This window comes from Otolemur garnettii, unplaced genomic scaffold, assembly GCF_000181295.1.
Source record: "Otolemur garnettii isolate 467f Iridium unplaced genomic scaffold, OtoGar3 scaffold00019, whole genome shotgun sequence".
NCBI lineage: Eukaryota > Metazoa > Chordata > Mammalia > Primates > Galagidae > Otolemur > Otolemur garnettii.
Genome location: NW_003852414.1, coordinates 1745804 through 1770679, shown reverse-complemented (window position 1 = coordinate 1770679; position 24876 = coordinate 1745804). Strand labels below are relative to the sequence as shown.

Sequence of the window (24876 nt, the reverse complement as noted above, 5' to 3'; positions counted from 1 at the left end):
CTTTCCAGGTTCTTGGTTCCCAGTACTGAAGAATGGTGACTGATACCAGGGGTGGGACCAGATGTCAAGTCCCTACCTTTCCAGGTTCTTGGTTCTCAGTGTGGAAGAATGGTGACTGGTACTGTGTCAACAGAGTGAATGAGCAGAGCAGGCGGGTGTGAGCAGGCCCAGTGCCAGAGTCTAAACAAGAGCTGCTCCAGGCTGGCTCACCAGAATATTAGGGTGGCACAGTGATGGCTGGAGGTAGTTGCTGAAATAATTTAAGAGAGCAAGAGCAAGTAAAGTTAGCAAGAAAGGAAAAGTTTATTTTAACAGTTTGCACTGCAAATCCTGGGGACTGCAACTAAGGAAAGCACAGGGCTGGATTTTAGACACAACTTTGAGGGGCGTCATCTGCTTCTTGGAAATTTCCCATGGTTTTGATCAACTCTGTTCCCATGGCATGTTCCCATGACAACTGGAATCTATCTGTCCTCATCAGAAAGCCCCAGGGACATTACTCAGTCCCCCAAAACAAAGCAGGTCCTGAAACAACCCACCTGCAAGGTCTCAGTGAGTGACGAGCCCCAGGCCAGCCTGATCCTACCCTGTGCAAAATAGCTTACCCCATCCACCCTGCCCGTGTCTAACTGCCTAACCTAACAGTCACCTTATTTTTCTATTCAATTTTCTAACTATTGCCAGTATGGAAAAGTTCTTCCAAGTTGATCTTTTATCTATTAATCATATAAAACTCTCCTTATAATAATATGCTGATTCTTTGGGAAATCAATCTGGTGATACTCTGTGAATGTGTATACCGTATTAAAATAATGATGTTTTTCTCTTCTTCCTTCTAATTTTTTTTTCCTCTTCTCCTTTTTCTTTTTTTCCTTCATAATAGCCAGGAACTCCAGTTCTGTGTTAAAATAGCAAGGTCAGTGGGCATTGTCGTCCTTCTGAACTTAAAGACAGGGTACCCTCCCCACCCTGCCTCTTACTGAAACCTCAGGTCAATTTCTCTCTGAATTCGCAGTCTTATCTGGATCGGTCCCTCCTCAGGATTTTACATTCCGGACTTCTGCCTCCTTCATGTCCCCAAAACTGCATTCTCCCTGCCCTGCTCCCCCCGCCTCTCTCTCAGTCTCCTCAGCTGAGCTAACACCCTTCCTTGCCCCCGTCCTGAGTGTCACTGGTGTTCCTCAAGATCACACCGGACCTCATCCTGTTTGACGTGCTCACTCTCCCTGGGCGACCCCAGCCCTGCCAGTGGCTTCAGTTCTCTCTGACTGTGCCCCCGACTCCACCTGGCCCCTTCGATACCCCATACATACAAAGGTTGTTGTGAGAGTTTTGAGACAGACTGTGTTGTGGTCCATTATTTCACTTCCAAGAATACAGTTGGCAGCGGCGTTCTGTCTGACTCACCCATGCAGGTTTCAACTTGCTTAGCTAATCAGGATTGCTGGGAGGGCTTCATTTGTTTCTGTCTGTGTAGACATCAGCTATGGAGCGAGGAAGAGCATACTTCACTTGATGATTTTCTATGTTTTTTCTTTGGTCTCACTTTGTCAGCCTGTATAGAGTGCCATGGCGGCATAGCTCACAGCAACCTCAAACTCTTGGGCTTCAGCAATTCTCTTACCTCGGCCTCCTGAGTAGCTAGGAGTACAGGCACTTGCCACAGCAGCTGACTCTTTTTAGGGACGAAGTCTCACTCTTGCTCAGGTTGGTCTCAAATTCCTGAGCTCAAGCAATCCACCCACCTAGGCCTCCCAGAGTGCTGGGATTATAGGCGTGAGGCACTGTGCTCAGCAATTTTCTGATCTTTAAAAGTGGGTTACACAAGTCTCAAAGCCTTGAGCATTTCCAGTGGGCTTAGGGGGGACCTTACTCCTCATGTGACGATTTTTTGGTGATTTCAAGAATTTAGAAAAGGCTGAACTTCACTGAAAGACGAGGAGAGGAGTGGATGTCTGGTGGCCACAGTGACTGAAGAAAATATCACCGCTGTGGGGACAATGGTTTGCAAAAACAATTGAGGGGCAAGTAGTGACAGTGAAGTGGCACTACAGATTGGCGCTCTGGCAGTGTCAAATTCGGACACTGCTAGAGATGCTGTGAGTCAAGAAAATTCCATCCTTATAGGTGTGTCACACGGACAGATGAGCAAAGCACCCCCATGTCGAGGGGTGTGAAGAAAGGCTGGTCGCGTTCTCTAGATGCGTTTCTGACATAATCGCTGGTGACGGAACCTGGATTTGCCAGTTTGATCCAGAGGATAAGCGTCAGTCGACCTTGTGGAGTTTTTTTTTTTTCTCGATGAAAACCCAGCAACAAAGGTGTAGCAGCCCTAAAGTGTCGGAAAGAAAATGGGGGCAACTTTCTTGTCCAAAGCGGTCACGTTGCACCCGTTCCCCTGGAGGAACAGAGTTCCTGCTGCCGCTATGTGGTACAGACCAGTGTGCCCACCAGAAGTCTTCAGGAAGCTAGAAGATGGTGGCCAAGGACAGGACGGCAGGGGACCCTCTTGCACCATGACAACATGTCCACCTACAGGGCCACCATCGCTATCCGTTCCTGGAGTCCACAGAGGTTAAATTTATGACCCTACAGTCCTGACATGGCCCCATGTGATTATTTTCTGATCTCTACAGGAAAAAACTGCATTTGTGGAAGAAGGTTCTCCAGCCCTGAATGAGCTGTTCAAGCCTACACATGTGAGCTTGCAGCTTGAAGAAAATGAGTGGAAAGAGTGTTTTTGAAAATGATTTATAAGAATGCTAATGTGCCTAGGATGCCGTGTGATTATTTTGAGAACATACAGTAATCAGAATGATTCCGTGTTTCTTCATTTTTGTGCATCTCAAAACTTTTGTAGCGTCCCTTGTATCTCTGACTCCCTAATGCTCAAATTTCACTTGTTTTTCCCTTCCTGAAATTTCCTTTTGTTTTTCTCTATTTCAGCGATGGACTTCTTCCATTCCACCTGATATTTTATGCCAGCAACCTGGGCATCATCCCTTACTCTCCCCCCAACTTCGGGTCACCTCTACCTAAGGCACACATTCTTCCACCCCTCCCCACCCTCTGCCCCACTGCTGTCATCCTAATCTAGGTACCATCCCCGTGACCTGGGCTATATGTGGCTGCCTGAAAGCTGGTGGTTGCAGAATTAGCCTCTTAACCTTCCTAATCCATGTCAGAGGCAGCAGCTCCCTTTTTGGCTCAGTTTTTTGGGGGTTATTGTTCCTGAAAGTTCAGCTGGACTCTTTATCCATCCCTCACAATGATTCTGGGACCTACTGCTATTTCTCACATTTCTTAAAAACCGAAGTCCCTGCCTCTAACCTTTTGCTCTCTACGCGATCCTCTTTGTTCTGCAGTTTAGAGGAGCATTTCTAAAATTCATGTCCCATGATGTATCTTACTCCATTCAGGCCGCCGTAAAAAAAAAAAAAAAAAAAAAAATACCATAGATTGGGTCGCTTTCACAGCAAACATTTGTTTCTCCCAGTTCTGAAGGCTGGGAAGTCCAAGGTCAAGACCCCAGCAGATTCAGTGTCTGTTGATGGCCACTTCCTGGTTCATAAAAGGCTGTCTTCTGACTGAGGCCTCACATGGTGAAAGGGGTAAGGGAGCTCTCTGGGGGCTCTTTTATAAGGACACTAATCCCATTCCTCAGGGCTTCACCCTCATGACCTAATCACCTTCTAAAGGTTATACCTCCCTGCACTATTGCCTTGTGGGTTAGGATTTCAACATAGGAAATTTGGAAGGACACTTTCAGCCTGCAGCGTCTGCTCAAAACCTTTCAATGAATGCCTTTTACCAATTAAACAAAGTCCAAAATCCTTCATGTAGCCCAAATCTTGGCTGGATCTTAGCCATGCCTCCTTTATCAGCCACATTCCTCTCTATTCCTCCCTCTATTATAATGCAGCTGTGTTTCATTTCCTGTGATAGGCCATGTCCCATCTGTCTTGGTCCTTTACATATAGTGTTTGCCTGACATGTGTTACTCAGATTTCATCTTAGATGGCACTTCTTCCAGAAGGCCTTCCTATTCCTCCAAATCTGGCTTAGGCAACCCCCTATGAGTGCCCATCGCAGCTTCTTGGGCACATATCACGCTGTATTGTGGCTCTCTGTCTTGCCCCGTGATAAGTTCCATCTGGATAAGGATCCTCAGTACCTAGCACAGTCCCTGGGATATGATAAAATTTTCAGTAAACATCTACCAACAAAGTGAAATATTCCTCTACAAAAATGTTATTCAGTCCACGTATTGATTGGCTGAGTTTAACTGGTCCAGAGACTATATTAAAACTTTACTAATTGGCTGGGCACAGTGGCTCACACCGGTAATCCTAGCACTCTGGGAGGCCGAGGCAGGAGGATCGCTTGAGCTGAGGAGTTTGAGACCAGCCTGAGCAAGAGCAAGACCCTGGCTCTACCTGAAATAGAAAAACTAGCTGGATGTGGTGGCAGGCACTTGTAATCCCAGCTACTTGAGAAGCAGAAGCAAAAGAAGCTGTTGTGAGCCCAAGAGTTTCAGGTTGCTGTGAGCTACAATGCCATGGCAGTCTACCCAGGGTGACAGAATAAAACTCTTGTCTCAAAAAAAAAAGTCTATTAATAGTGGTAATCAACTAAACAACCAACTTTCTTTCCTTCCTCTTCTTTTTTACACTGATATTTACTGAGCACCTATGTGCCAATTTAAAGAAACAGTGAGATAAACATCAACCCAAACTTTCTGAAATTTGGAATAAAATTTACTAATATTATAGAATTCTTGGACCCAAACCCTTAGGCCTGGCTGGGATAGCAAAGTCCTGGGATAGATGAAGTCCCAGATTGGGGCGGATACCTAGCTTGACCCCCAGGTTTCTTATGTCTCCAGGACGTCTTCTATTGAAATCCTATGCCCCTTCTTAGGTACTCTGGAGAATTACTAGAAACTTGGGATGTGCACTGACTTTTTATTTCCTGAGCATCTGAATGGGAAGTCTTTGCCTTTAGGGGAAAGTGCTTACTGGAATAAGTTAAAAATGCAGTGGAATGACCTTTCATTGACATAAAGTCAGGCTGAATTCTAATCATACAAGGGAGACAACTCACTGATAAAGATCACAGCTCTCCGTGACATGCCACTTATTTTTGTGTAGCAGAAATGCAAACAATTCTTTTTGCAGGCTGTGGTCTGTTACAGCGTTGAACATTGACCCATTTTCTGTCTAGCCTTATAATCATCACATTTTCTATAATAACTTAGCTTTTCATATGCTGAACAAATAGTCCAAATAAAATTTGAAGTATTTAAAAAAACTTTACAAATAGTAATTGTGATTTATTTATGAATTTAAAAAAAAAATCACAAAACTTTTCCCCAGGGGCTTTTATTGGGTAAAATAAGGTGTTAGATCAAATCACATGAAATTGCTATTTGGGGGGCAAAAAGGTCAAATGTCAGCAAATGCATATGATTTGATCTAATAGTTGTGTGAGAATGCTGTATAGTACTTGCTACAGTGGCCCAGCGAATTTTTAAAATTTCAGCATGTACTCCCTTCAAGTGAAATGAGCAAACTGTGTGCCACCTTGGGAATAGCTAAATTTTATAGTCTTGCAGCAAATGGTTCAGCAAATAACAATGTTAAATGAACAGATGTGGCTGGATATTTCTCACTTGGTGAATTTAGAAGTGTTTGTGAAATGCAGTATTCCTGTGCTGATTGTCGATGTGATTTGTTTTTAACCCTCAAAGTTTAAGCTTCTAAGTATTTTTTTTCCTGTGAGTTATAAAAAAATACGGAGTTTATTCCCTCTATTTACCTAGAAACTTTGGACACAGCAGTGATAAAGAACCTCTAGGCCCATAGCTATAACCTTATAACTTTTAATGCTAATGAGATTCTTTTTTTTTTTTTTTTTTTTTGCCAGAGCCCATCTCAACAGATTTTGATGTAAAAATGAGAAACAAAAGCATTAAGATGGTTTATTACAGGAAGAGTTTCTTTAGGGCTTTGGTTTCATTGAGCTCGGCTGTGACAAAGCAAATTGATGGCAGTGATAGGCTAGTGATGTCACTGTGATGTCAGTGCTCCTGCTTACCCTGCACACACTTGCTAGTTTGGAACACTTTATGTTGAACTGTGATAGAGAAAACAAGACCATTCTGTATGCAGAAGCCGGTCATGGCTGTCACTGGAGATGACACAGGTAAGATCTTTTTAAAGAGGGGCTTCAATTCTGTAGGTTTTATTTTTTATTTTTGGAACTTTAGGAAGTATTTAGGGGCATCTGAGTATTTCAGAAAGTGTTACTTTCCTAGTCCCCTAGCAGTAAGAACATTTTTAAAGTATTCATCTACATCTTCAGCTCACTTTATTAAGGCATCTCGGGTGTAATTATTTCTTTGGTCAGTATTACACTGCTTACTTGTCCAAGCAGTAATCTTTCCTCTCTCTCTCTCTCTCTTTTTTCCCTTCCCCCCTCCCCCCATTCTGCTCTACTAAAATAAGCTATTACTTCATCTACAACCTGTTGCAAATTCAGTCTAGCTACAAGTTAAACATACACGCACGCTGTAAAAAAGAAAAAAAAAATGGAGCTTCCGATTTCATTTCCGTGTGCAAACGGAGCTCCAAACCCAGGAGGAAAATCCCCGCGTGCCGTGGATGTTTGTTGTGCCCACTTGTTTCTTTCCTCCCGCCTGTGAAATGGTCTGTTCCGCAGCTAATCGAGTTCAAAGGGCTGATGTCATTACATTTCCTGGAATCGCGTTTCAGCAGGGGAAGTGGAAAAGTTAAACTCCGAGAGCGAGCTGCACATTGACGTCAGCTCCGAGTCATGTTGTGATTTAGTCAGTTCCTTTCTGCTTCGTCAAGGGCTGCTGACAGATCCGGAGTTTGTTAACTAGCTCACCGCTGCCTCTCTCTCCGAGATCGCGCTCAGATCGAATAGCTTGTAAGCCTTATTTTAACCTTTCTGTCGAGGTAAGTAGAGGGGGGACCCTTTGTGGATCTGTAACACTTGCATGGACAGGACTAGGGGTTGCCTGGCCGACTCCCGGGGCCGGCCGAGCTTCCAGCCGGGGCTGTGCCTGCATGTGCCTGGGGAGCCCCGGACCACAGACAGGCTGGGGGGTTCCTTAACTCATCCTCCATGTAGGAGACCCGAGATTCAGAGTGCCCTCTAGTGCCCAGCCAGGGAAGCGCTTGTCTTTCAGCGGCGTCCTCCGCCTCTTGCCTTTAAGTGGTAACCAGTCATTTTTTACGTGGTTTGCATTTTCCGAGTTGCAGGTAGCGATTTTGAAAGTCCTAACGACCTTTGTGTGGTTGCAGTGTTGTTTACTCAGTGGTCTTGGTTGTAACCCAGTACCGAACTGGCAGTTGAATTCAGAAAGAATGGGTGGTTATAAACAGCTTCGCCCCAATTTAGCTCTTCGAAGTTGGTGGGTCTCAGCCCTCTTCCTGGAGAGAAGCGTTGTCAGGAGCTTGTAAAACCCGTATTAAATTGTTTTTTAAATGGCCTAGAGGAGCTGTTTTTTCTCTCAGAGAAGTTTTTGTGAAGTGATAGAGATGCTACAGATAGCAGAAGTTCGCAGATGACGAATTTATGATAAGTTAGAGGTGAACTTAAAATAATCTCAGACATGGCATGCCCTCTCATTCTGAGAACCAAAAGGCATTTTTGTGCATATGCTTGTTTTATGAAAATTATTGGCTTACAGCTTTAATTTCTATTCACCATTTTGTTTATCTTAAGTCTTTAAAAGAGAATCTTTACAAAAAGACAAAACGACTTTAAAATACTGTGTTTTTAACCATTGCTTGTAAACAAATGAACACTTTTTCCCATGTGAACAGCAGTTGCTTTTTTCTGCATTTATTTTTATGGACTGAACAGACCATCCTTGAAGCAGTTTTTTGCACAGTCGCTGTTACCAAGGTTGCTTATTTACGATTTGCCTTTTCCGAGCTAAAATTTTTAGAATGTGAAACTTTCAATTGCCAAATAACATACAGCATTTTTTCACAGTGCCTGATTGTGATTGCCTTTGAAAATCATTATTTTTAAAAGTCTGGCCGGCTCTCACAGAATCAGTACCGTTTGAAAAGATGAGTAACAAATTTGATTTCTCGTTTTTATTTGAAGAGCCAGGAAGAGTACAGAGTTTAAGGAACTTTTTCAAAGGTACAGTAAACTAGTTTCAGGAACCAGGCCTTTGGATCCTCAGTTCTGAGCCAACTGTGTGGGTTGGCAAATCAACTGGATTGATCTAAGTCAGTGGCTGGCAAACTTTTTGACCCTGACCTACATTTTATGTGATGACACAGTGGACCTGTGTGTGTGTGTACCATACATTTATATGAAACAGATTTTAACCACAATAAATACTGCATGTGATGTACTGATACTTCCTTTTCTATCTGTTCTGTTTTAAAAAATGCTGTTTTTGACCCATGAAATTAATTTTATGACCCACTAATGGTCTACAGCTTAATAGTTTGAAAAACTCCGATCTAAACCAAAATCAGGCCTCTAGCACTAATGACTAACTTGTCTGGAAAAGATTTTAGCAGCATTTACGTACAGAATCATAAAGTCAAATATACAGAGTAAATATCTGTGGTGTGTAAGTTTATATTGTTGATTCACTTGGGCATAATTTAAATTTTTATTAGAAATTTTTTTTTTATTCATAAGCTGATTATGCTAGGAGAAATTTCATATTTTTGAGACTCTGAATCTTAAGTTATATTCAGACTGGATTTCTGAATGGTTAAGAACAAACTTTCCAACTATCAAATTTGGAAAATAGCACCTTAGTTATTATTTGATGCATGAGAACAAGGATATACAGGCATTTTAAATTTCACACAGACTTTACAGCCACCCTGTGTGTATATATATGTATCATATATGCACATATATGTGTACGTATATATAAATATATATATGTATCACCTTTGTGATAGGAGGCTATTGGCAATGATTTTTGTTTGGAAATTTTTACATGAAAGAATGGTTCCCAGTTGGTTCTAGCAGCTTCTTGAGTTGGTAGCAGAGCAAGTTATAATCATGTTGGAAATAAATGACTTGTCCACTTTGTCTGAATAAAACTCAAAATCTGTAAGGAGAATGAAATTGAAAGTTGCTATTATGCTGTTTTCCTACCACTTTTGAACAATGTTTAACGAACCCATAATTCAGTATTATTGATTGCCTTTTGCCCTGCTTTATTTGCCTATATGAATATCTTGCCTAATAAAATAATTATGATGACACTTTTGCTTTTTTGTGAACTTTAAAAAGTCATTTAATGTTATAAAGGAACATAATACTGTCAAGGAAACTATCAGATTGTGAGTGTTACACAGGAAGCAGGAAATATAGGTTAAAGGATGAGGGTGGGCCTCACTGAAAAAAAGCATATTCGAATGCTGAGACAGAATAGCACCTGACATGCATTCTCAGTGACAGACGGCACCCCTTGTATGTACAAGTGAACACAGGTCAGGGTGGGTATGTGACATCCAACTTTACAAGTCTAGCAAAGGGGGAACAGGTTTGAGCCTTTGGACTCTCTGGTACTGTTCATACCATATGACATGGCTGCTCAAATTTCCCCTGACATTGATAAATTAATGCGAATGTGCCAGCAACAGGAATTACAGAAGCATGCCAAATGCTGCCTAGAAGATACATAAAATGTTAGCATCAACTTACGTAGTCAAAATGGATTTTTTCGTAGAACATTTGTTATTACTGCCATAGGACCATAGATCATATACCTGCCATTACATAGAACATGAAATTTCAGCATTCATAATTTCCCATCTGTAACAGAGGTTTGGACTCTTAAGATAATCACTGACTTAAGAAAGTCCCTTACCTGTAACTTACTTAGCGCGACTGTGGTAATCATTTCACAATGTATACAGATATCAGAGCATCACATTGTATACCTTGAATCTATACGGTTTTCCTTTGTCAATGATGCCTCAATAAAGCTGAAAAAAATTGAATGACTTAATTCGATGTGGTCTGTGTGTTATAGTAATTGTAAGAAATTTGGAAATGTTCAGGGCTTACTCATTTCTATGTAGGGTTTAATTTTCCTGGTGAAAATAGAGGAATAGAGAAGAGACATGATTAGGCAAGGTGGGCTGCCGGGTGTAGACAAGGAGGTCTGGCAGGGATGATGTGGTGGGAGAGAGAGAACCGTAAAAGTGGAGATGTCAGTCGCTTAATGGAGCTCGGGGAAGAAGCCCCCCACTGCTAAGTCTGACTTCCACGTTACCTTAGAAGGTCACTTAGGTGTATTTAGGATTAGAGACACGGAGTGAAATGACATTGGAAGGTAGGAACGCTCTCTATCAACATGTTTTTCTCTAGTCCATGTGTTCAGAATGGTAGCTGTCTCAATCAAGCAATAAGAAACCAAACAATCCAATAATAACATCCTTCGGGGGCTCTTGTTTCACGTTAGAAGCTGTCAGGATAGGCATTTGGCCAGGTTTCTCCCTTAGTCTTTGCTCCCCACTCTCACTTGTGGGGTCTTCAGTTTTATCAAGAGGATCTTCGCCTTCAGTCACTTTGAGGTTCTAATTTAAGTGATTATATGTATATTGAAAGGACCTTTCATGTTATCTTTTAATAATTTATTCTCTAGAGGTATATAACGTATATTATAAATTGTGAAAGTGTGTTAGCAACATAAGGAGTTAAGAGCCATATATTTTCATACCCCAGGTTTGCTAAGAGGGAAAGTCCTGGGGAAAATATATTTATGGGTGTTACATGCCTTTTTAACTAATATACAGTATAAGCATAATTTGGAACATTGTCTTTCAGAACTTAAGGAAGGGAAGAGGAAGGGAACTAACATTTTCTGAATGCCTACCTTGTGCCAGGCACTGTGCTAGACACTTTGACATACATTACAGGGTTTATTGTGAGTATTAAATGAGATAATGTATCCCCATTTTACAGATGAGGAAACTGAACTTGCCCCAAGTCACATGGCTGGTAAGTGGCAGAGCTGGACTAGAACCCAGACTCCAAATCCCATGCTTTTTCTGCTGTACCGTGTTTAAAGCTTGCAAAGAGAGGTATGAAGTTAATGACCAGAATTGAGAGTCCTAGGAATTTTCTTTCCCACAAAGTGTTTGATACTGAACTTCAAAAAAATTTTTTTCATGTCATGAGTTAGATGGTTGGAAACACATGACAGTGAAAACTCTTGTGCTTCTAAACTGCCACGTTGCAGTAGAACTTCTGCAAGTTGACCACCCAGAGGACCGTAACCAACTGGTCAGCACAAGGAACTCAGCCTCCTGTACTGATATGTACAGGGGGTGTAGGTCCGGTCTGTGAAAACTAGGTCAACTGGAGGCGGTCAGTGTTGGGAGGTGGTCAACTATGGAGGTTCTACTGTAGTTCTGTCGAAAGTCTATCTAAGGGAAGATTTAGGAAATAACACCCTTTTTCAAGAAAGATCACTGACTAAAGGCCCTTTAGGGCTTTTGATGTCTAAGTGTTAAAAGACTTAGCTGTAATAATACAAGTCTTTAAGAAGGACTGCTTATTTTAAACACTGCAAATGACAGTGGACTTATGGAAAACCCTAGGAAGTTCACAATTTACTTTGCAGTGCACATATAAACTCACGATTTAGCCTTTATGTGCCAAGCCTGTGTGCTAGATTCTAGGGAATACCAAGGTTAAAACGGTAACTGTCCCTGAATTGTCTTAAAGCTTTTGCTTTCCTGAGAATAAAATATCAGAATAAAAAATAAAACAGCTTTTTTCTTATTCTCTTTCTTCCATCATGATTTCAAGCCCCCACTGATGACTCATGGATTTTCAGACTATGAAAATGAAATTCTGGAATAAAAAAATAATTTGGACCCTTTTAGTAGTTAGATGGGACAGGAATTGGCCTTGATAAGTCATCAAAGAATGTGGGCTGGTGCTTTGAAATGTGATCCTTGGTATCTAATCTGCTGTAAATTACCCCTGAACCCATAATATGGGAAACTTGAAGCTCACTACGTTAAAAGTTTTTATAATTTGCTTCAAAAATAAAACTTTTTGACATTTAGATTTGCTCCAAACAAGAGATTCTCTTTGCCCATATCTGTTTAATTTACTTTACTAATAAGATTACGTTTGAGTACATGTAATTTACCCATTGAGCATTTGAAGGACTCCCATCTAGAATCTTTGGGTTATTAAAGAAATTTATACTCACTTATAAATAACTTACAATTCCTACTAACTTATACTAATACGTATTTCTTGTTTGAACTAGTGAGGTGTGTTCTTTGACTTTTGTTGAAGGACATAAAATGAATATATGATGCCTGAAAAATTGCCATAAAACCCAGTTTAACATCTCAGAACTAATATATCCAAATATATCATCCCCTTCCAAGTTATTTTTCAAGTGATCTTTTTATCTGAGCTACTGCCGAAAATGTTTTCAGAATGCTTCTTTTGGAGTTGCCATTATCCTCCAGGTTGCCAAATTCGGTCCTTCGAGGGTGGTTGTGGCTTTTAGAAACAGGCGAAAGTTGTTTAAAAACCATTTCTGGTAAATACATAGAAGGCCAGTGGAGGAACTGTCTTTTTCATCTGTATTGCCACCCACCCCCATCCCTCCGCTTAAAAACCAAAAAAGCTTTTTAAGAAAACTAGCTTTGGCATAGCATGTAAGCATTCTGCTCTAAGTTCTTATTACAGCAAGGAGCAAATGTGTACAAAACCAGAGGGTGCAAAGGACCCCTCTGTGCCCTTCTGTTTTATTGCACTTCTTTGTGGACACGTTTGGAAAGAACACCACCAGGCCAAGGTCCCCGGCCAGGCTGCCTGTGAAGGTCCACAGTGACGTGTAAATGTAAACTTCTCATTCCTCCCTGGCTGCTGTTCGAGTTCTAGAAAGTGGTAACCTGCAGCTGCTGTGTTGTCTCAGCCTTTACCATCCCATAACCTCCTCCCCTAGATGTGGGTAAAGAGAAAAAAGAGAAGAGATGTGGGTACAGAGTGTCACTCTTTGCTCCACTCTGTCTCCTCTGACAATTAAGGTTAGAGACGTCTCGAAAACCTTAACAGGTTAGTTTCTCACTGGTTTTAAAATGACCTTCATAAATATTTCAAATCTGTTAACATTTTCTATGATATGTATTGAGACACCTATGGAGATAGTCTTTTGAGTAAGCACCGAAAAAAAAAAAAAAAAAGAAAGAAAGAAAGGAAAAAGAAAAGAAAAAAAGAAATGTAGAGCTTTCCCCAAATTTATTAGTGGAGATTTTGCTGGTAATCACGAATCACAGTGACTCTCACCATTATTTTCTCAATGATATGTGGAAGGAAGAGGCATTACAGCTTTCGAAATGGTATTTTCATTAATTTCATGAAGACCTTTAAGTGTGTTTTCCTCACAGCTGTGTTTCTTATTCTTTCACCCAATTCCAGGGCCCTAGGGGAGGAAAAACCTCCTGGCATGTAGCCCAATAGAAGCACAGAGATCAGTTAATTTTTAACTTTTTAAAACTGCTTGACTGTCTTCAGTGATAATATCCCATTTAGGTAAAAACCGTCATTGTCTCCCATGGGTATAATTATATCAGCTCTTACTCAATGGGTATAATTGACATTTGATGGACATTTGATTCTGGCCAAGTTTTCTAGGATTAATAACCTTCAGAGTCTTTCTTGGATTTAACTGTGAGAGAGCATGCATTTTGTAGGATCTCATCAGAGAGTCAAATTAACTCTGGACCATACGTTCTCAAAGTTGAAGCGTTGGTGGCTGAAACATGTTTTGTCACGCAAATCCATCTGTCTTTTCTATGTTTATTGCAGCCGACAGACAAATTTTGTGTATAACTTAGGAAACTTTGAGAACTTACTTTTAGTATCCCTTCCAATACAGAAGCAATACTTCTGTACTGCTTCCCATACAGAAGCAAATATTAAATCTTTTAGTGGTATAGTTATACTGCACACAGAAAATATTTTTAATAAATGAATATTTAGAAATGTATGATTATCCCAGGAAACCTAAGAAAGACGACATCTTTCCCCCAGAGACACCTGTTTTAATTAGACTCCGCTGTGTTTCGTTTTTTCGTGTGTTTAACTGAAACCACGGTGAACTAGATTCCTCCCAGTGCCTTAGTCATTTTCTGGTAATAGACTTGCACTTAAAGACCTTCAGTAACCATTTCAGACATGATATAGCGGGTAGGAAAACCTCTTAAATGAAATATTCAGGGGGAGAAGATGTTATGCTTAATTAAAATTTTTGCAGTGGTGTATTAGAGCCTGCTCCCTCCAGCTTGCTAGAAGCAAGTGTTAAATTGTCAGCATCTTTGGGAGCAGATTGTTAAAATAATCATTGTTAAAAATTATAGACATATATATACACACATACATGTACACCTAAACACTTTAATTACATTGAAAACATCAGTCCTCAAAACTCACCATTTCTGATTATCTTATCTGTGCTCTTGCCGTTACATACAGTTGTTTGGTCTGTCTGGTAGGCTACTTAGTGGGTGCCTCTTTTCAGCTCTACATTCAGGGAGGTCACATTGGTAGCTTGAAATGACAAGTATTCACATCATGGAATCCTCAAACACTATAGATCAAGGCTTCCCCCTTCCGCCAAAGACCTGTTTCTTAAAGGCAGAGGGTGCCAAAACGATGTAAACATATTGAAAGCCATCTGGTTGGAAGTAAAATGGATCATTCCCACAGAGCGTAGGGATTGCAGGTAAAGTGGATGTGCGTAGCCGAGCCAGGTCCACTTGACTAGTACCCGTATATCCGATTCAACTTCCAAAAGTAATACAGAGATGACCTCTGGCAGGATGCGGATTCCTGTTTTTGGCATATCAAAAAAAAAAAATGCACTCCACTGATTTAAGGCTAAATGAACTTTCAGTTGAAAAGCCTGTGCTCTTTAGCCTCTGATAAAAACCTGTCTAAACACAACAAGCCATTTTCCTACCCTAAATGTGTAGGGCAGGCCAAATATCATTACTCCAAATGCTGAGGAAAATTTTTGATACTTAAGATGCCTATAGCGCTCAGAATAATCATCCTACCCAAGATCACCTCTTGTGACATGTATAAAGTATATTATTGCCAGGCCAGTTTTGTATAAAATGCCAAATCGTGAATTGTCTGGGTAAGCTTGTCACGTTTTGTTTCGCTGCAGCCGCCACTGGTGACATGCCAACTTACCAGATCCGAGCTCCCACTACTGCTTTGCCACAGGGCGTGGTGATGGCCGCCTCGCCGGGAAGTTTGCACAGCCCTCAGCAGCTCGCAGAAGAAGCAACACGCAAACGAGAGCTGAGGCTAATGAAAAACAGGTAAGGCACTTCCCGAGGAGTCAGCAGCCACTTCTAGGACACGTGATGTATCACTGTGGGCCTGGTGAAGGGTTATACTCTTCCTAAGTAAGCCATTGCTCCCAAGTTCAGTGTTACGTGGCACTTCCTGTCGGTTTGTGCTCTGCATCTGATGATAATTAGATTGTCTCCCCGGCCATTAAACCATTTCATCAGCAGAAAACTCACATCCCTCTGTGTCGTAAGGGAAAATGTCCAAAACATACGTTTAAGGCCAGGCACAGTGTAATTCTAGCCTATAATCCTAGCACTCTGGGTGGCCAAGGCAAGTGGATCAGCTGAGCTCAGGAGTTTGAGACCAGCTTGAGCAAAGCAAGACCTCGTCTCTACCAAAAACAGAAAAAAGAGCCAGGTGCTTGGTGGGTGCCTATAGTCCAAGCTACTTGGGAGGCTGAGACTTGAGGATCACTTGAGCCTAGGAGTTTGAGGTTGCTGTGAACTAATGACGCCATGGCACTCTACCCAAGGCAACTGAGTGAGACTCTGTCTCAGACAAAGAAACAAACCCCATACATTTATTTTTTAATAGTGATGGAAAGACTTTATCACAAATAATGATTTATGGCTGGACATGGTGGCTAATGCCTATAATCCTAGCACTCTGGGAGGCTGAGGTGGGTGGATTGCCTGAGCTCACAAGTTCAAGACCAACCTGAGCAAGAGTGAGACCCCTGTCTCTAAAAATAGCCAGGCATTGTGACAGGTGCCTGTAGTCCCAGCTACCTGAGAGGCTGATGCAAGAGAATCACTTGAGCCCAAGAGTTTGAGGTTGCTGTGAACTGTGATGCCATAGCACTCTACCAAGGGCAACAAAGTCAGACTCTGTCTCAGGAAAAAACAACAACAACAACAAAGGTTTATTTTGCATTTTGTATTTATAAAGTAGGTGATAAGTATAATGTTTTGGCTTCTTTATAAGCAATGTAAATTTGTGTGAGTTAAGCATTTTTAAGGTTTTTACATGTAGTTTCCATTTATTTATGCTATAACTTTGGCTTTTTCTTTATTATGCTGAAATACATATTCTGATCAATTCTAGGCAAGTGCAAATACAAAATAACAAAAAGAATTAAAATACCCATGGCTCTACCACTTAGCGATATCTACCATTATAACAATATACTCCATTCTGCTCTCAGTCTCTCTCACTTATTCTTTTCTTTCTTTCTTTTTCTTTTTTTCTTTTTAGACAAGGTCTTACTCTGCTGCCCAGGCTGGAGTGTGATGGTGCAGAGCCATCATAGCTCACTTCAACCTTGAACTCTTGGTTCCCATGGTCCTCCTGGCTCAGCCTCCTGAGTAGCTAAGACTACAGGCACACTCCACCACACCCAGCTAATTTTTTAATTGTTTGTAGAGATAGGGTCTGACTATGCTGCTCAGGCTAGTCTCAATCTTCTGGCCTCAAGCGATCTTCCTGTCTCAGTCTTCCAAGGTATTAGGATTACAGACATGAGCCGCTGTGCCCACCCTTATCATACTTAATCTCACTCTATATGAGGGTGATTTTATATTTTAAGCAATAATAGATTATAAAATGCTACTTTCCAAAATTTTTTATAATTTAAAGTTAAATCTTATTTAAGAAATAATGAAAACTAAACCGAAAAGTAATATATTTAACTTTGTATATTATTTCTTGGTTTAGTTTTCATTATGGGAAATGGTACAAATTAATCTAATTTTCTACATGGACAGAATTGTCTAAGAGTTTCCCAGTAATCTTATCACCTTATTCTGAAGTGTTTAATGTCTTCGTTGTAAGAAAACAAAATGTTTCTGTTAGGAATCATGTGCTCTCCTGTGATCAGAACTACATGGTGTTAGTACCCCAGTTAATCTAGAAATTGCAACCATTGATTCCCTCAGATTCAGTGCTGAGTTCATCACTGTCCTTTGTAATTGAATGGACCAGAAGTAACTATACTCATTTGATGAATAGCCTTTTAAATGTCATAGTTTGCTATTATATAGGAATCCTTAAGTTGGCTACCATTCCTAAGCTTACCACTAATCACAGAACATTGGAGCCTTATACACTAGAGAACTCAACAGATAGCCAGATAAGATCATTAAGATATACACACCCTTTTTTCTGTGCTTGTTTTTTTGAGATAGAGTCTCACTTTGTCACCCTTGGTAGAGTGCTGTGATGTCATAGTTCATGGCAACCTCAAACTCTTGGGCACAAGCGATCCTATTGCCTCAGTCTCCTAAGTAGCTGGGACTACAGTCCCTGCCACAACGCCTGGCTATTTTTAGAGATGGGTTCTGGCTCTTGCTCAGGCTGGTCTGGAACCTGTGAGCTCAGGCCATCCACCTGCCTTGGCCTCCCAGAGTGCAAGATAGACATATCTTTATTGGTGTTTGTTCCTGGTTTACTATGTTGTGCTGTATTAATACTTTTTATTGTCCACATTTTACACAGCTTTTTTTTTTTGTTTTTTTTTTTTTGAGATGGAGCCTCAAGCTGTCCCCCTGGGTAGAGTGCTGTGGCATCACAGCTCACAGTAAACTCCAACTCCTGGGCTTAAGCAATTCTCTTGCCCCTGCCTCCCAAGTAGCTGGGACCACAGGCACCCACCACAACGCCCAGCTATTTTTTGGTTGCAGCCGTCATTGTTGTTTGGCAGGACCAGGCTGGATTTGAACCCGCCACCTTAGGTGCATGTGGCTGGTGCCTTAGCCACTTGAGCCATAGGTACCGAGCCCCCACATTTTACTCAGAAACCCAGATAGGTCTGAATCAGTGGGGGTCCCACAGCATGAGACTTGCTATGAAAGATCCCTAACTTTCCTCTGATGGAAGAATATGGATACTTGAAGTGGCACTGAAATCTCAGGAGCAATGAATATAATTACATCTCTAGGCATAGAACCTGCATTGTGCAGTTCAGTTTAGAAATACAAGGTTCAGTAATAATGCCAACTGTAAAATTGTTCATTGATGTCTTATTTTACCCAAAGAAAATAAAAGGAAGAACTAGAAGGTAGTCTATTTTCCTTTTGTCATTACTTTAAAATTTCAAAATTTTTTCAATAGGAATACTAAAATAAAATAGATAAAATATTAGATAGTGGGTTTCCTTAAATGTGCCACATATGAAATCTTCCAGAGGGGGGAACTATCACTAAATTTTGGGATCGGCGTAGTGGCTTACACCTATAATCCTAGCATTTTGGGAGGCCAAGGTAGGAGGATCATTTGAGGCCAGATTTCAGACTAATCTGAGTGCCATAGCGAGATAAAAGATGCAAAAATTAGCCTGGTGGTACCCATCTGTAGCCCCAGCTACTCGGGAGGCTGAGGCAGGAGGATCACTTGAGCCCAGGAGTTTGAGGTTGCTGTGCCCTATGGTAACAACATTGCACTGTGTCCTAGGCAACAGAGCAAGACCCTGTCTTAAAAAAAAAACCAACATAAAATTTTGGATTTTTAAAAATAACTTAACAGCAACTATTCGATAGCATTTGTGTTTGGGCTGCAAATACTCAAGGGAAATAGAGGTTTAAACTTGTAGATAGTTTTTTGACCTTATATAACTGATCCAGAGGTATATGCAGCCAGAGCCAAGACTCAGAAGTGCCATGGAGGACACAGGCTCCTTCTCCCTGCTCACTCATCTTTAGCTTGTACTGTTTGTTCTCCTGGTCACAATATGGCTGCTGCTGCTCCAGGCATTGCATCAGGCAGAAAGAAGGGAGAGGACTAGAGCCAAAAATTGGGGCTAGCTGAGCATGGCCCTTCGGAAAACATTTCCTGAAAGGTGACCCTAGCAGCTCTCACCTCCATTTCATTGGCTGGAAACATTCTCTAGTCCCTAGCTATAAGGGATTCTGGTACGGGTATATTTTAGCTTTCCAGATCTCAATTTCAGAGCAAGATGAGAAAAGCAGATGATAAAAAGCTATTAGGTTGCACTGTATCTGTTTAGCAGGTGTTAAGTGTTTTGTTTCTATTGTTGCTTCAACTCTTAATAACTTTCACATGAAAATTGTTCTGGTCCTTATCCCCACTTCACAGATGAGCAACTGAGGTTCAGAGAGGTCAAGTAATAAGGTGGTTGAAAGCACATAGCCCAGACAGGACAGAACCAGGATGTGCAATCAGGCAGTCTTTATTCCAGAGGTGGCCACCACACTAACACCAGGGTCACCTCACTGCAACCTGCAGGCTTAACTTCATGGAAAGTATGTAGGTTTTAATGGACAGAAGAGTCTCTCAGTCTCTCTTCTTATTCTTTGGCTGGCATCTGCAGTAGATATTTAATTATATTTCTGCCAAGCCAACAACAATTTTTATTCCCTCACACCCTTGCCAGCTTTTCCTTTTTGCCATGTGTTTCCGGTCCACGCTGAAGATACATCCAGATAGATGTAAGGCCTGAAAACTGAGCTAACTATTAATAGAAGAAACAGGTGTTTTCCCCAGCTGAGAAGTACTGAGGAATGTACTGATGTGATCATCAAAGCTTTGGGCTTGGAACATTTTGACTCCGACAACACGTATCCACACGTGCACACACGTACCAATGTAACATACAAGGTGTGGATATTTATAATAACTCTCTTGGTAAATAGAAATTTAAAAAATTAAATACCCCACAGCATTGCCATTAGGTATGTGAAGATTTCATTTAATGGTACCTGGTTTTGTAAAATGGCTACTTCCTTCTAGATCTAGAGTTTAATGTAATGTTTGAATCATGACAATTTTGATATTCATAAATGAATTCTAGTTTCCTTTGTGGAAAAAAGGAGCTGAAGTATGTTCCTAAACTTGCGATTTTGTTAGGTTGGAACTTATGCTGAAATTTCCCCTGTGCATCACTTAGGTTAAATTAATTTCTATATTGTCACATTTCAGTTCACTTTTACATCTTTTTTTTTTTTTCTCTTTTGCTAACCAGTTGAGAAGTCTGAGAACTTTGTGAGTTCACAGGGTGAGTCCATTGTTCTTGGCTAGGAAGTAGGGGGTCTTTTCCTGCAGTTTATCGGCATTTCAAGGCTTCTTTTCTGCTGACTTTTGCTTCCCATAGAGAAAACACAAATATCCAGTTAGTTGCGAGTCAACTATCCTAAAAAATGAAGCAATGGGTCAAATCTGTTGTAGTCACACACTAGTTCGGGGTATCAGAAATGTACATCACAGTAATTGGTGTTTAGACATTAAACATTATTTTTGTTAAAATATATTTGAATGACTATATCCATTTCAATATAGGTTTCTTTGATATGAAGGCTGGTGTACCTCATAGGCAGTTATTTTGGAACTGAATACTTCAAAATAAGGCTGTTATTGGAGGTATCTTCTACAGAGAGTTAAGTGAAATAGTTGCCATTCCCTCCCACCCTGAAAAAAAAAAGAGAGAAAATGTTGGCTCCATTTATATGGTTTTTGGTGGGGTTATGCATGAAAATTACTCATCTCCTCTGTATATTTGTGTTGTTGCTTTGGTTGCTGGTCTGTTTTTTCCTTTGGGCTTACAGTGCTTTACAGTTCCATTTATTGGACATTAAACACATGCGATTAGAGAACAGTCTTGAAATACACTCCTGAGTTATTCCATAGCTTCCTTTTCTTAATTTTAATCATGGTGGTCTCATACTTGTGATTTTAAATCGTCTGAATTATTGAGTGGTGTATTATGTAACCCCCTTCTTTCCTTTTTTAATTTTCAGAGACAGTGTCCATTTCATTTTGGTTTATAAAAATGTACATTTTTGTTTATTGGTACAATTTGTCCATGTTGTGTTTTCTAGCCAATAAACTGTTTCTTGCAGTTGTGATTGATCTTGTTTTACTGAGACTTGGTCTTGAAGAGTAAAAAATCTCCAGTGCTGGACATTTAAGTTTCTTGAGGGTTAATTCTTATAATCATTTTTTATCACATCATATTAACTCATTGTGATGGAATATGTGGCTCTTGGCAGACAGAAATAATTAAGAGAATTAAAAAGGATCTATAAATGTTTTCATAGAAATTCCATTCCATTTGGGGAACGTGGTCCTATTGTCGTAGCTTACTGAAAACTGTTCTGGTTATTGTTACCATGGAATGTGTGTCCTAAGAAAACCCATTTCAATGAATCTAGGGCGAACTGTGCTCTCAAGTTGTTCTTGTTGTCTTACAGGGATCTTACAAAAAGGCACGTACCTGGTTACATCTGTTGTGTGGCTTTGCACAAATCTCACTAGGATTGATTGGCTGTTGAGTTTGGGGGGCAGAAGTTCATTGAGCCACTCTAGATTGTGCTGGGAGGTTGTTCCTGCAGTCATTTGCCTTGTGTTGGTTCCAGGGAAGCTGCCCGGGAGTGTCGCAGGAAGAAGAAAGAATATGTCAAATGTCTTGAAAATCGTGTGGCTGTGCTTGAAAACCAAAACAAGACTCTCATTGAGGAACTCAAGGCCCTCAAAGATCTTTATTGCCATAAAGCAGAGTAACTGTCTTTGACTTGGACCTTGTTTACTATGAACTCTAATCAAGGCAGGAGATGCAGCAATTTCTACTAATAATTGCCATGTGGACTTGTGGAAGGGACACTTGTGACCCTTAAGAATCCAGTTTGGCTTAGTGTTTGAAATTGAATTGAGAATGTGGTTCCAAGATTTGGAATGCCAACCATGATTGTATTGACCAAGCTTATTTCAATCTGTTTTGTCAATAGCATGCAAAAAAAAAAAAAAAAAAATGTCTTGTTTTGCCCTTTTGCTTCTGCTTTTTGCAGGGAAGCTGCTAAAGAATGTCGACGTCGAAAGAAAGAATATGTAAAATGTCTGGAGAGTCGAGTTGCAGTGCTGGAAGTCCAGAACAAGAAGCTTATAGAGGAACTTGAAACCTTGAAAGACATTTGCTCTCCCAAAACAGATTAGTAGAAATATTTAACTATGAACTGATTTTGAAGGCAATACAATATATAGCCGGCAAGAATTATGGCTTTTTTTTTTCTTTCCTTTGTATCATTCATCTATTCTCTAATCTCTAACATTCCTAAAGTGCTTCACTGTACGTAGTTAAATCTTAGGTATGACTTCAATTTTTTAAAAAGAGACAAACTGTAAAAAAAAAATGTATGTAACAAACTCTTAAAATGCAATATTTGTAAGACTTGTTCCAATGCCACATATTTGCAGTTCCCAATCTCTGTGTCATGAATAGTGTCCTAGGCAATAAAATTTTTTGCAGGTCTTTAAAAAGAAATAATTTTAGGAAAGGATGATCAAAAATAATGCATCCAGCAGGACAATAAAAGTGAAACCCAAAACATACCTCAGGAAAGAATTAAAAGAAAGCGTATATCTAATGATAGACCTAGATGAGAATAATAGCCTAGAAGCGAACTTATGCATTTGCAGATTTTTATATCAGTTGCTTTATAAAGAAAACATTGTATTGCTGTCCTTGAATGCCATAGTTGAAGAGAGTTTCTAATAGAACCATGTTGGTTGCACTTTGTAGTATTTGGTGCTCATTTAAATATGAACATTTACTATGGTTTTTTAAACCTATTGTGTAATATAAGAGATCTTGCAGAAGTTCTTTTTTTTAGAGACAGAGTCTTACTTTGTCACCCTCAGTAGAGTGCTGTGACGTCACAGCTCACAGCAGCCTCAAACTCTGGGGCTTAAGCGATCTCTTGTCTCAGCCTCCCAATTAGCTGGGACTTCAGGTGCCCATCATGACACCTAGCGATTTCTTGGTTGTAGTTGTCAGTTGTTTGGCAGGCCTGGGCTGTATTCTAACCCAGCAGCTCTGGTGTATGTGGCTGGCACCCTAGACTCTGAGGTACAGGTGCTGAGCCTTGCAGAAGTTCTTACTATCAGTCTGATATTACCTAGTGAAAGTGACAAGATATGTTTATATCTGGAATGAGCAGAAAGCCTGTTAAGATTGCATTGCATACCTTCAAGAGTACAAGCTGATTTCTGCACTGTGTCTCCATCCTGGCACATGCTCTTGTGCCATCTCAGGATGGCCCCAGAGTTTCCTAAGGAGAGCACAGCAATGATTAGAAATTCTGCCTTTGCAGGGCAGCGTCCATAGCTCAGTGGGCACTGGCCACATGCACTGAGACAGGCAGGTTCAAACCTGGCCCCAGGCCAGATAAAACAAAAATGACAACTAAAACCAAAAAAAAAAAAAAAAAAAAGTAGCTGGGTGTTGTGAGGTCACCTGTAGTCCCAGCTACTTGGGAGGTTGAGGCAAGAGAATCGTTTAAGCCCAAGAGTTTGAGGTTGCCGTGAGCTATGACACTACAGCACTCTACCCAGGGCAACAGCTTGAGACTCTGTCTCAAAAAAAGAAAGAAAGAAATTCAACCTTTGCAAACACTAGGCCTTTCTGTAGATGGTCTAGAGGTCTCCTGCTGGGGGCCTCTACTCTGAGGTTTAGCTAACAACCGCAGGAATTTTAAAGTAAAAACAAAAACAATCCCAAATTTTATTTTTCATCTCAGAACAGCTTGAAGTCCATGTTAGGTCAAATAGTCTCAGGTCAGCACATTCAGATGAAGTTCATTACAACTGAGATAGCAACGTCATTACTGGCAGCTGCATTTCATCGTTTTATATAAGCAGCAACTTCAAAGTACAATAAGCCCAAAACCCTACCCAGATTCCCTGTTACCTCTCAGTCACAAACATTTCTTGAATGCATACTGTGTGCTAAACGCGGCTATATTTGCTACTGGAGCTTCTGCTCGGTTAAGGATGCCCTCTCCTCTGTCCCAGCCCCATGTCACAGCTGGAACTGCCCAGTGTGGGTAGGGAGGTACCAGAGCAGGAGGGGGTTCCCACAGCTTCCTGCTGCTGCTTCCCTGGGTCACTGAAATTCTTTCCCTGGTCTGTGTCTCTCAGAAATCAAGGTGTGTCATTTGTGACTTTCTTTAAAAATATTTATTCTTCTTTCAGAGTCTGAGCTCTGAATTTCTTTTATCTCAATTTGGGTCTTTTCTTCTACAGAGAATGAGGAATGAAGACAGGAAGAGAAAGAGGGATGGAAACCCTCGGGTTTCAGCTGAAGGGCAACAGTGCTCCTCATTCATTCATTCATTCATTCAGAGAGTGTGAATCAGCTGTGCGCTTGGAGTGGCAGACACAAGAGAGGGAGATAGATACTAGATAGAAGGAGCGGACGAGATGTAAAAAGCTAGAGGCAGTATGTGAATTCCAGAACTCCAGAAAGGCGCAGACAGGGATTAAAGAAGAAACCTCACGTAGGAAGTAGATTTCGAACTGGGCCTCCAAGTAACTGATGGTGCCAGGCAGGAGGGCGTTTAGGCAGGGACCATGGAGCACACACGCTGCTCCAGAGAGCTGGTGCCTGGGGAATGGAAGGAGGTTGAGTTAGCACTCACAGCAAGAGTGAGTTTCATTTAAAAAGGAGGAGGAGGCTCGGCGCCTGTGGCTCAAGTGGCTAAGGCGCCAGCCACATACACCTAAGGTGGCGGGTTCGAATCC

At 40.9% G+C, this 24876-nt stretch overlaps 1 protein-coding gene across 16 annotated transcripts in view; it reads left to right on the top strand.

Moving 5' to 3' along the window:
- Positions 1-22951, top strand: part of CREM (cAMP responsive element modulator) — a 93762-nt gene extending 70811 nt beyond the window's left edge. For 4 of the 16 annotated variants that reach the window (XM_023511411.1, XM_023511407.1, XM_023511408.1 and 1 more), the window contains 3 exons: positions 10984-11019; positions 15221-15377; positions 21717-22951. In XM_023511411.1, the coding sequence (XP_023367179.1) occupies positions 10984-11019; positions 15221-15377; positions 21717-21861 (338 nt within the window). In that variant the 3' untranslated portion in view covers positions 21862-22951. Of the gene's footprint in view, positions 1-6116; positions 6205-6776; positions 6981-7546; positions 7552-10983; positions 11020-15220; positions 15378-21716 lie in introns of those variants that run through there. The other 12 variants (XM_023511410.1, XM_023511406.1, XM_023511409.1 and 9 more) reach the window with 10 other exon arrangements.
- Positions 22952-24876: the final 1925 nt, after the last annotated feature.